This window comes from Manduca sexta, chromosome 10 (assembly GCF_014839805.1).
Source record: "Manduca sexta isolate Smith_Timp_Sample1 chromosome 10, JHU_Msex_v1.0, whole genome shotgun sequence".
NCBI lineage: Eukaryota > Metazoa > Arthropoda > Insecta > Lepidoptera > Sphingidae > Manduca > Manduca sexta.
Window position 1 is genome coordinate 5,043,169 of NC_051124.1, and position 11,903 is coordinate 5,055,071.

The 11,903-nt window shown below is 33.8% G+C and overlaps 2 protein-coding genes across 3 annotated transcripts; one reads left to right on the top strand and one right to left on the bottom strand.

The window, feature by feature from the left end:
* Positions 1-2,821: 2,821 nt before the first annotated feature.
* LOC115440249 (carboxypeptidase B) lies at positions 2,822-6,972 on the top strand. Of its 2 annotated transcripts, none has more exons than XM_030164476.2 (9): positions 2,822-3,116; positions 3,367-3,532; positions 3,649-3,732; positions 3,863-3,996; positions 4,508-4,668; positions 5,256-5,381; positions 5,649-5,754; positions 6,072-6,218; positions 6,626-6,972. In XM_030164476.2, the coding sequence occupies exons 2-9, from the start codon at positions 3,388-3,390 to the stop codon at positions 6,863-6,865; spliced, it is 1,143 nt and encodes a 380-aa protein (XP_030020336.2). In that variant the 5' UTR covers positions 2,822-3,116; positions 3,367-3,387; the 3' UTR covers positions 6,866-6,972. The 2 variants fall into 2 exon arrangements, with proteins under 2 accessions (XP_030020336.2, XP_030020337.2); XM_030164477.2 differs by having other exon boundaries at positions 2,824-3,116; positions 6,072-6,228; positions 6,626-6,730.
* Positions 6,956-10,992, bottom strand: LOC115440248 (carboxypeptidase B). The gene is made up of 8 exons (XM_030164473.2): positions 10,800-10,992; positions 10,074-10,265; positions 9,741-9,874; positions 9,089-9,249; positions 8,592-8,717; positions 7,986-8,094; positions 7,560-7,706; positions 6,956-7,300 (listed from the first exon to the last, which is right to left on the bottom strand). Exons 1-8 carry the CDS (start codon positions 10,828-10,830, stop codon positions 7,025-7,027), a joined length of 1,176 nt encoding a protein of 391 aa, XP_030020333.1. The 5' UTR covers positions 10,831-10,992; the 3' UTR covers positions 6,956-7,024.
* Between the last annotated feature and the right edge of the window lie 911 nt (positions 10,993-11,903).

Below are 11,903 nucleotides of genomic sequence, written 5' to 3' on the forward strand. Positions count from 1 at the left end.
TCATTTAATTAATTGACGGTGACAGGAATTTGGTGTCGCGGACGTTTGAGATTTCACAGCTGAGAACTGATTCTAAAGCCATAGTAAAATTAATAAAAACTGTGCTACTCTTAGATATATTACGAATTTGAAAATATTTGGAAACGTTTAGAAGGGATAGATGTTTGGAAGTTTATTAGAAGGAAACGCTGTGCCGTGACTGAAAGGATTTGGAAGAAACTATCCAGTTGGATAGACCGTTTCCTGGAATAACGTTGGGGTTAACTTTTAACCCAAAAAGTACACAGTTAGAGTTTAGATTCCAATTCCGGGAAATGTCCAATAAATACACAGAAAACCGACAGGTTTTAATAATATTCTAGTCAACTAAAATGAGAAGATGGTTTTCACTAGACCACTAAAGCTATTGTGAGCACGCGGTCCTGATATTAGACGCTGTGTATTCCGCACTACTTGGAAATCTTAACAATTACTGTGAATATGAGGCCATCACGAATCCTGCTAACTATATTTCGATTAGAATAATATTAAATGCGAATGAAGATATTTGGATCATTAGTCGTACTAAATGCATAAACTGCTGAACGGATTTGGATACTATTTGGCGCAGTAATAGACAAAGACTCGAACTAACATCCTTTTACTACCGAAAAAGTTAACAATACGACCTTCATTTCATAAAAATACTGCCCCATGGTCGAAACTAGGAACAAAATCCAATTCTTTATCAGGTAGAATTATAACGTACTGTATACAATAAGCACTAAACAGTAAAGACGACGTACATTTCAATTAGAAAGATGTCGAAAAGCAGTATCTTTGCTTAATCGCGTTAATTGCCGCGCGTAACCGGCCCGACGCCCCCACTGCACTCTTTGCTCCTTGTTTTACTTTCCTGTAAACATGTTAATTTGATCTTTTTAGGGATCTGTTTCTTTAAGGAGAGGAGACTGAGCTTCGACAGCCGTCTGTGTTTTCTTTGAAACGGGTTTTATTTTATTTGGTACGTTGTTGCTCGATGTATAACTTCTATATATACTTCTATATAAATCCTTGTTGGAGGAACAAAGTTAACAACTGTAATTAGAATAAATATACTTAAGCAAATATCAGTTTTTATAAAACTACAAATTAACAAATTATTCTTCATTTTTCAAGACCCTATGTAGGTGGCAAGTACGAATGATTCATAAAAAAATTATGGGTATAGTGCTTTTAAGCACACGACGTACTCGATTCATCATTCATTGCTACGAAAGATCCAAAGATCTTCGTAAATTTCGCATTTAATATTATTCTAATCGAAATATAGTTAGCAAAACACGTGATAGTCATTCCGTTATATGTAAATTAATACGAATATTTCTACAAATTAGGCTTCACATATTATTGATTCACTACTCTCAACCACACCAAACATAATACATTGAACAATACTTAACTTTATTCCATAGCAGTATCAAGCCAGATATAAATAACTACAACGTTCCATTCTTCACTCTTCTGTGGTTTACAGATTTTTGGACTAAATAGTTCTACGTAGAGTTTCCTCATTCAGTTGAAGTCGAGAAGGGTCATGTCCGTTACAATCAATCTCATTTGTGTGCAATTAGCGAGTACGTCTAGCACTCTGTCCGACACAGCGGCAGTGGATCAAAGTTAGATGGCAGAAGTTGCCTGACTATTCTGCATTTAGACACGATGTCGTTCCGATGTGATTTGTGTATTGAATTTCGAAAATTAAACCCGTGTTTTGATTTGATGATTGGTGATTCTAATTGTGAAGTCAGGAAAATGGACCGGTAAAAATGTTCGGGTATAAAAAATGTACTCTCATAAAAACTTAAGATATAAATAAAATAAATTCATGTTTTATGTATTTCATCCAAGCTGAATAACAAATCGTCACAGTATGCAAACGTGTTTTTTTAACTTTATTTTTAAATGTTTATTTATACTATTTTTAAAATTGGAGCAGGTATATTTTTTTGGTTATTATATTACTTCAATTCATCAGGTAAGCTATTATACAACTGTACTCCTCAGACTGTACTCCTTCAAAAAACATCGTTTTCTTTCCGTAAGTAGTTCGGGCATAGATAAGTTAAAGTTTGTGACTGTTACTACTTTAGAAATTTAATCAGTTATTAAAAGTGAATATTATGTTTGTCATATCGAAATAATGGAATACTAAAAACGTATAAAAGGGATATAGAAACTGACCTCTTTAAGTTTTCCAGCTTTAACAATCATGATGCAGAAACTGCCTTAATATCCATCCGAACTATAAATAAAAATAACTATTAAAAATCTTATTCTGGTGTATTTTTTTACAATACACAATAATAATAAAAATCAGGACCAAGTACTTCCAGAATAATCCGTGTGCGCGTAACATGGTGCTCGTTTGATTGGTTGCGGCCGCAGTGTGGCGGCGCGGTGCTCGCTCAGTTTTCTACCCGCGGTTTTCTAATTCGGGCACAAATTCTCTACAATCATTGGACATTCCTAACATATTATTGTAGAAACAACATTTCACACTATATAGAAAATTCGTAAAGATAGTTTTGCCTTGGACTGGAAACCCTAGAATTTGACCTTAGATACCTACTTATGTCCCCTGACCATTTATAAAAACTAAGCCAATACATTGCAACGTACGTAAAACTTGTGTTTCTGTGCTCAAAACTGTGATAATTAATAAAACATATAGAAAATTTACCAGTATTACAAATCGAAGAAACGACGACCTCTGTTGAAATTAAAAGATTTTCATTTGGTACATAAATGTAATAAATCCTCTGTTGATTAAGTTAAGTGTCAATTTAGATAATATGTTATCTTTCTACATATATTATAATTTGATAATAATTCTCTTTGCTGTGATTTCTGACGTTATATTTCAAAACGTCGCCATGTAATCGTGACCAGACTAAATTCTAGTTATAAAATAGACTTAAATTACGATATGAATTATTAAATTTCTTGTCCCTTTGCTTCGTGAATATAGCATGTTAGATCATAGGGTGGATCTGTGAATTAAAGGTCTGGGCAATAACATATTTTTTTTAATAAGCCCAGCGCCTTTTAAAACAGCATTTGAGGATTCTTATTTGGTAAGTAATAATCTGTCATCCAAGAATATCTACATAATGATTTTCTAAGATGTATTTTTGATTCCCAAACTTTTGGCAATACAAGCAGTTCTTATATTTCTCATCAGTGACTTATTTTTTTCTGGAATCACCTGTTGTGTTTATCTATATACCGATTCTGGATCTGGATTCTAAGCATTAGTTAAGAACCCAGATTTTAAAAAGTACCTAGAATACATACATCATCATTAATAATACGTTGCATTAATAGTCTAGGTACCATTCCAACAAAATGAACGTGGTATACAAACCCAGCAGTGCCAATTATGGCAGTCAACATCGCATGATCAGATTTCTGTCAAGTGATGAAGAAGATGAAATCTCTTGCGCTACAGTAAAAACTGAAAATGGCACTCAAACAAAATTGCCCAAAATAGGTAAAAAAAATACTCTTCAATTATTATTGAAGCAACATAACTTACATTCTTATAATATGTCGTTGATTTTATTAGTATTTTATTTCTAATAAATATATCAATAATCTTTTAACTAGAAAATCCAATGGGTACGACTCAAAAATATCGATGCAAAACCATTAAACACATTACTCCAAATCGGAAGCCGAAGAAAAGAAAGAGTAAGTTAAACATATTTTACGGGAAAAATTTACTAAAGTGCAATAAGTTATAATATGTTATAAATCAAACTGAGATATCTAATTCGACTTTATTACTCTAAAATGTTTTTTAACATTTGTATTTTTTTAGTAAAATTAATGGACTGGAAGAAATATCACCGTTTAAACGTAATATATTCGTTCTTAGACGAATTGGAAAGGGACTATCCGGCTATTTGTACCGTGTCCGTTATTGGCAAATCAGTGGAGGGGCGTGATATAAAGGTGATAAAACATTTACTTGTTTATTTAAATACAGTAAAATAAACAAGCAAATGTTTATTTGTACTGTTAATGTAGGTAGAACTTCAAAACTTAACTTCAAACACAGTTATATTTACTACTAGAAAATTCTTGATGGTAATTAAAATATTTACTGCTTCTAAATTTACAATCAGATTACTTTCAACATATCCACATTACAAGATTCTCTCTTGTTGATTATAAAGTATCAAACCTTTTAGAAATCATAAAATTATCCTAAAAGTTTATTTATTTGTAATGCTGTACACTAACAGCACTACATACTACATCAATCAATATTAAAAAAGCAGTAAGGTACACCATTTGATATGTGTGCTAGGTGAACACAGCATTTACCACTAACATATTGAATTAAAATCTAAAACATAATAATAGTAGGTAGGAAAGAAAATTAAGGTACTAAAAATATAAAATCAATGAGTAACGATTGATGATAAAACAGCTGATTGGCTTACTCATAATGTGTTTATAGATGTTAAAGATATCGAACAGTGATGCGCGCAACACCGGCGTTTGGTTGGACGCCTCGATCCACCCGCGGGAATGGATCAGCACCGCAGTAGTCACATACATCGCAGACCGCATCGTCAAGAACTTCCAAAACCTCTCCATATCCATCACTAATAAGGACTGGTAATTTCTTTATAGAAACTTGTCATACAAATTTTTTAATGGTGATAGGATATATTTTATATCCGTCCGGATAGTGACCACCGTCCAGAAAGGTGTTAAAGCCCGCCATAGCGGCCCACGTAAGTGCGTTGCGCTCCGGGATCATCTGTGTATATCCGGTTTCAACAGGCCGGCATAATTGTGTCGAGTGTTGAAGGGTAGTCGCTCGTCAGTCGACTTTCTATTGGACCCCACTCACCTTACCGTCAAGTGCAGTGAAGTCACTTTGTCAAGCGAGTACAAAAAAAAAGAAAAATGGAATTAAAAAGGCAACATTTTTTGCTTTCATAATGTATATTAAGAATTATGTAGTTTTTTTTATCTTTTTACAGTAACATCAACTTGTATATTCCGTCCTGATAGAACTATGAGTCGGTCCAAAAGTATGATATTTTCAATATTCAATGCTGTACCCAGAGCATTGAATATTGAAAATAACATATGTTTATATATTGAGAGGTAGTTTTATAGCAAAACATATTAATGCCAAACTAAATAATTCAAACACTTCAAGTATTTAATAATACCAGATTCATGTACATTTGTAGGCACATAGTTCCCGTACTGAATCCAGACGGATATGAATACACGCACACTCACGATCGTATGTGGAGAAAGAATCGAGCGTGCTACGGCGGCAAGTGTGTCGGGGTCGACCTAAATAGAAATTTCAGGTGAACCGAACTTCTTTTGTATGCTGTGAATAAAATATTCTCGTATTGAGCTCTGATTTTTGTTACTTAGAAATATTTACTAAAATCAATCTTTATTGAAATTGTCTAATAATTTGCACATTACTAGAAATAGAAATTAAGTATTTGCTGTGACAGAACTTTTTCTTCTGCCACGTGGGATATTTATACGTCGTCGTTGTATCACTTTTCAACCGATAACCTGATGATATTATGTATAATTTGTTATATTATCAACCATTGTTTTAGTTACGGTTGGGGCAATAATGGCGAAGAAGGCTCTTCAGAAGAACCTAGCAATGTTTTCTATAGAGGACCTGCGCCTTTTTCAGAACCTGAGACAGCAGCAGTGAGGGTAATATTGATATCTGTGTACTTTTCAACCGCCACATAGCTGTAGTAATTTTGATAAGAAAATTTATTCGTAAAGACTCAAACCATATTTTCAAGTACTTTACGTTCTAAAATTATTCGTTTATTGAAAAGAAAGAATAATTTAATGTTGCAGTAGAGGTACATGTTAAATATATATAAAAAAAATAAAAACAAAGTTATAATTTCATGTGAAACCCGCGACAACCGCGTCTACACACAAAAATACTAAAATAAATTTAGACGATTTAAGAATATTTTATAATATAGCATAAAGATAAAACGTTTTTGAATTTTCAGGATGCGATTCTAGGATCAACAACGTCATTCAAAGCATTCCTATCGTTTCATAGTTACTTCGAGACGATAATATTTCCATGGGGTTACAAGAAGGACCCGTGTCCAGATTATATACGATTATTGGAAGGTGGAACAATTATGGCAAGGGTAACTCCACGTAAGAAACTAAATAAGTAGCATAGCATCACGCCTTTTTCTATCTTCCGAATTAGACAAAGGTGCTAGAAAATAAAAACTAAGTAAACAATAACGAAAAAATGGTTTTGAAAGATAAATAAACGGACAGACAGAAGGACAATAAAGTGATCCTATAAGGCTTCCTTATGAGATAAGGAACCCTAAAATCCAAATTCTGTCTTCCATATTATGTACAATTTCCGTGTAGGTACTAGAAGTCGAGAGTACCTAATAAGTAAAATCGAACTTTCAAAAGTAGTGTCTTCTAGATTGTGAAAACTTATAAAAAACTATGTACCTAATTAAGTAAATATATTCAAAAGAAGAGATAAATTTCACATTATTAAAGTAGTCTATATATAATACTATGATTTTAGGCAATATATGAAAGCAGTGGATTAACATACAAAGTGGGAAGCACCAAAGATCTGACATACTATGCCTGCGGGACGAGCACTGATTGGAGCTACGCCATTGCCAAGATCCCGTTCTCATACATGATAGAACTTAGAAGCAGAAAGCATAGATTTAAACTGCCGAAGGATCAAATAACTACCAACTGCGTCGAAGTTTGGAATGCTGTAAAAAGTCTCATGGATTACGTTGACCACTACTGATTTTTACCGATAATTATAATTCCTGCATTCACCAAATATTTTGCTGTTTTGTAACTTGTTTTTGTAAATAAGTTTATGTAGAATACGAAATAAATCAGACATCATAATTGAACGTGTATTACTCAAAACCGAACAGAACTCCAAACAAGACAAACCAAACTAACTTTTCTTAGGAAAAATGTCACAATTCGAACATTTCTTTGTGTCTACAAACTCGACGAGCGCCTTCACACCATTAAGAGCTTCTCGGCAGCAATCTTGTATTTCATCTTTGGGCAGTAGGAATCGATCCCGCTTGCTCCTCAACTCGACGAGGTAGGAAAATGGGATGCGAGCCGTGCCATAACTCCAATCGATGCTTGTTCCACAAGCGTAGTACATGATGTCTTTGAAGTTGCCAACTTTGTACATACGTCCGTTCGTTTCGTAGATCGCCTGCGAATTGTAGATGGAATAGTATATTTAAAAATAGTTAAACCTATGATATAATAACCTATAATACTTATTTTTGCTACAATATCAACACGGGTAATGTTAATTTCTTTTACTTCTTACAAGCGAACCTTGCTCTAATTAGTCAATTTCAAACATCGATTTTGTCTATTGACATCGTTATAATTTCAATTATATGTGGATAAATTATAATACGTATACTCAAATCGTAAATAATTTATCTGAATTCCATATTGAATACCTTGGCCATGACGGTTCCGCCTTCCAACAAATTAACGTAATCGGGACATGGGTCGGCAGTGTAGCACCATGGAAACGAGATCACTTCGCTGTAAGCGTGGAACGTAAGGAAAATCTTGAACGGCGTCCCTGAATACAAAATCAAATCCTGTAAATACATTAATACTTTGTACCCACCACGTTCAAATAATAACATAGTCTGGACTAAATATTGGATGGAATGTTAAAGGTTTAATCGACTAAAAGCCATCATCAAAACATTCTTTTTTAGTTCAAAATTATACTAAAAATATTTATTAATAAGTACTGGTTTAACTCGGGAACATTCAATAAAAAAATGACGTTTAAAATCATTCGGTATTTACTCGTAATGACTAGGTATTTAGAGATCATTGATCCGGACAAATGCAATGAAGATGCCATTTACCTTAACAGCTGCAGTCTCTGGCTCGGAGAACGCTTCGGTGCCACGATAGTTGATATGATTCGGGTCACCCGACGAACATTCCGCACACCCGGCTCTTCCCCAACAATGTCTGAAAAAATACCAAAATGAAGTAAACAACAACTTAACAATTTTAGGCATTATGCCTTTAATAAAGCCACTCTTAAAAGTTATTGTTATATAATTATTTTATTACAAAAAACATTGTAATCAACACGCTCGTCAAACAGATCATAATAATATTACCTAGTTTTTAATCCCATGTATACTTACTGCCGTGCTAAGGTCAAAAACGGTACTTATCTCAAAAAAAAAACTTATAAGAGTTCAGTTTTACGTACACAACTATATTTACAAAACATGATGATGATGATGATCTCACGGCAGTATAGCCGAGCTAAAAACATCATATTTTTCTTGGAGTGTAATTATTTTGTTAAACTCCCTCGAACTTATGACTAGAGTAAAGTAATGTAACCATCATATTTTACTTGGAGTGATATTTTCTTGTTTAAACTCCGTCGAGCTTATGACTATGTAACCATTATCACCAAAATTCTAGTATCAACACTCTGAGTAAACACTTGCCCGAAATTCCTGTTCAAATCAACTCCCGTGACCACATTGCCAAACCGCGCTCGGTTTTTGCGCCACATACGATCACCAACATGCGAATAGTGATAGCCGTCTGGATTCACCACCGGAGCTAAATACCTTGAACGAACATGTAATGGTTAATAATATGTATTATTGCTAAGAATAGAAAAAATACAATGTAAATTATTCTGGTTTGAATTTAGTAAAATTATACAAAATTGACTATTTGAGGCTAAAGTTAATTCCGTTTAGTAAAGATCGCATCTTTGGTGTGTTTCGTTCGAAAATCTTGAGACTTTTAGGGACTAATAATCTTTAATCTTTAGACTTTTGAATAGATAGTATTACTTTTCTGTGTTGAGGATGTGTTCCAAACACACTTACATTCTAAAAATAAAAACCAGCTTTGCATCATACGTTAAAATCATCAAATAAATTTATTAAAAACAAAATCCTCAAGTTTTCTGGTATGAAAATATTTTTCGTACCAATCTTTATTAGTAAAACTCGGTGGCAGCGTGTCGAAGTTCCTCGCGATGTAATCGGCAATGTAAGTCACTACCGACGTGCTGATCCACTCTCTCGCATGTATCGCGCCGTCTAGCCACACGGCCGTGTTCCGAGCGTCGCTGTTCGATATTTTTAACACCTAAAGCAAGACTTAAGGCTCTTAAGAAGTCATGGGAGGGACACTAATCGAAAATAGTCTCAAGAAGGTTGGTAGTATACAAGACTAATCTTGCATGATTATTAGCTTAAAGGCCTTTATCATAAGTTTCATGTAAATTTTATTCGATGCTATAGTGCTCATTTTATATTTATTTTGTTGGGATCACTAATTAGAGTGTGACTTTTGTACTTACTTTTTGATCGGCTAATACATTTATGTGACGAGTATGATCTACTTAGAAGTCGTGAAACGAGCTCTTAATGAATTTTATTATCAATTTTCTGTTGTGTTACGATGACGTTGCAAAAGCTTTCCAAATATAACAGTTTTACTTGTAACGAATTTTCAAAAAAATGCGTTGTTAATTTAAAGGGATGGCAAGTAAAGAAGTCTAGACGAGTTATTTTCGTCTACAATTTATTATTATATAATTTGTCTGGAAAAAAAACTTGCACGTAAAACCAACTCACCTTTATATCCCTTCCTTCCACAGTCCTTCCAATAACGGACACAGTACACGTAGACGGGTATTGCTTCTCCAAGGAGTCTATAAAGCTGTTTATAACGTTCAAAGGGTAGTAATCTTTCCAATCTATAAGCCGTTCTGGAACAATCATCAACCTTAACATCAGCTGCATTAAAACTATAATTGTATCTCATTGTACAACAATTTTTATTAAAAATAACTTTTTTGTTATTCGATTTTAAATTGATAATATTTATTTTAAAAAAATGTGCTTAGCATATAGTATTCTATCTAGAAAAAATAACATCATCACTATTTATAAACATAATAGTCGTACTAATAGGCGACCGCAGCCGTGTGAGGGCAATGGGACTTCGGTTCCTCTTGGGCGACGCCGGCGCCGTGACGTCAGTGACGGTCACCTCGAACGATATGTCTCTATCATTAAGCAGCTTCTCCACTTGGAACACTCGCTGCCCCTCCACCATAATATTCATGTTTTTGTCGTACTCTTGGCAGATGCTTATGGCTGTGATATTTAATTATTATTAATTTGCAAAACCATCTTTCAATTTGTTTTTGCTCGGGAACCTAGTCCATGGTGAGATACTCTACTGATTGTAAATTAGGAACAACTCTCAGAATTTTAATTTTGTGCCATTCAAAAACTATGTATTTTGTATGAATTATAAATCCCAAAAAAATTAGATAAATATTTTTTTTCTGACTTTTTGTTTTATATCCGCTAAATGGCGGAAGCCATAAGAGAAGAAAAAAATTATCCCTTAGCAGTTATAATAACAATTCCTTCCTTCCTTCCTTTATAATCATCCCTCACTAATTTAATTTCAATTATTTAAAATTTAAATGCGTTACTAAGATAACCCGGAAATTTATACCCAAGTATAACCTCTTACCTAGATTTCAATCGTGTACAATCTGACCCAATATAATCTCTGCGAACAGTATTAGGTCAGCCTGATAAACTACAGAGATAAATCTACCTGAGGAGAAGGAATACCGGCAAACTCTAGCAATCTAAATCTCCAAATTAATTACTCACCGCCTTTGTTGTCTAAATTTTTCAAAAACATCCTTTGTCCGTCTTTTAAACATTTTACGTCCCATATTTGGTATCTTGCCGCTTTACGTGCCACTTTGAACAATTTTATTTATAACGAAAATTTTGAATATTATCTTGGATCGGAAAAGGATTCCCGTGATTTCAACATAAAATTTTGACTTGCTTTTGTCAATTAATTGTCAATCAAACAAATAATTTCTTTCTAGTGATGGAATTGATTAGTTTCCGCAATTCACATTTTATCGATATGAATTATTATTTAATAGAATCGATGAAATGCTAAAAAAATTCCTGCTATAACATGTGTATTTGAATTTTTTTACCATTTCCTGAACATTCCCGTCAGAAAAGTGGATTTATCCCAAATGCAAATCAACTATACCTCTGTCCAACTTTAATATCAGTAGCCATTTGCTGTAGTCATTTCTTTTGTACCCGGACGTCAGAAGCAGGGTGCGGTAACGCGTATTCGCTCGATAATTACATGTAATCAGATATTTTCAGTAAACGGCTCGTCGGCTCTCGCTTCGCCTTTGCACTCCCCTAATGAAACAAAAGGACCTACTACTGGATCTCGAACGATTGAGACTCACATTTGAAATAATAACAAATATTTATTTATTTACCATAATGTTTACAATGCCAGAATATTAAACAATAATGAAATAGTTATGTCTTCATTTAACGGCGATATTTGCACTAGGCTCTAGGCCTGTATCGCGGAGACCAGTGAAAATTGACTAGAAATACTGAAATCAAAATTATGAATTAAAAAAACAAGTGCTTAGGTAATAACAATAATCTACGTTTTATAACCTTTATGATGGTAAAACAACAAGCGAAACATAAATGCAGAGGTCCTTCAGATTTGTGGTAGAACCACATTATCCATATATTTGTTGGCAGTATGAGTACGTCAACTCGACCGAGGTAACTCAACATTGCCAAAAGATGAGCAAGCTGTTTGTTCTGTGGTTAGCAAGACAACAGCCTGTAAAAATTCGTAACACAACCCAGAACTTTAATTTTGTCAATTAGACTGATTAATTATTGCTATCAAAATGTGTACGCCATTATTGCTTA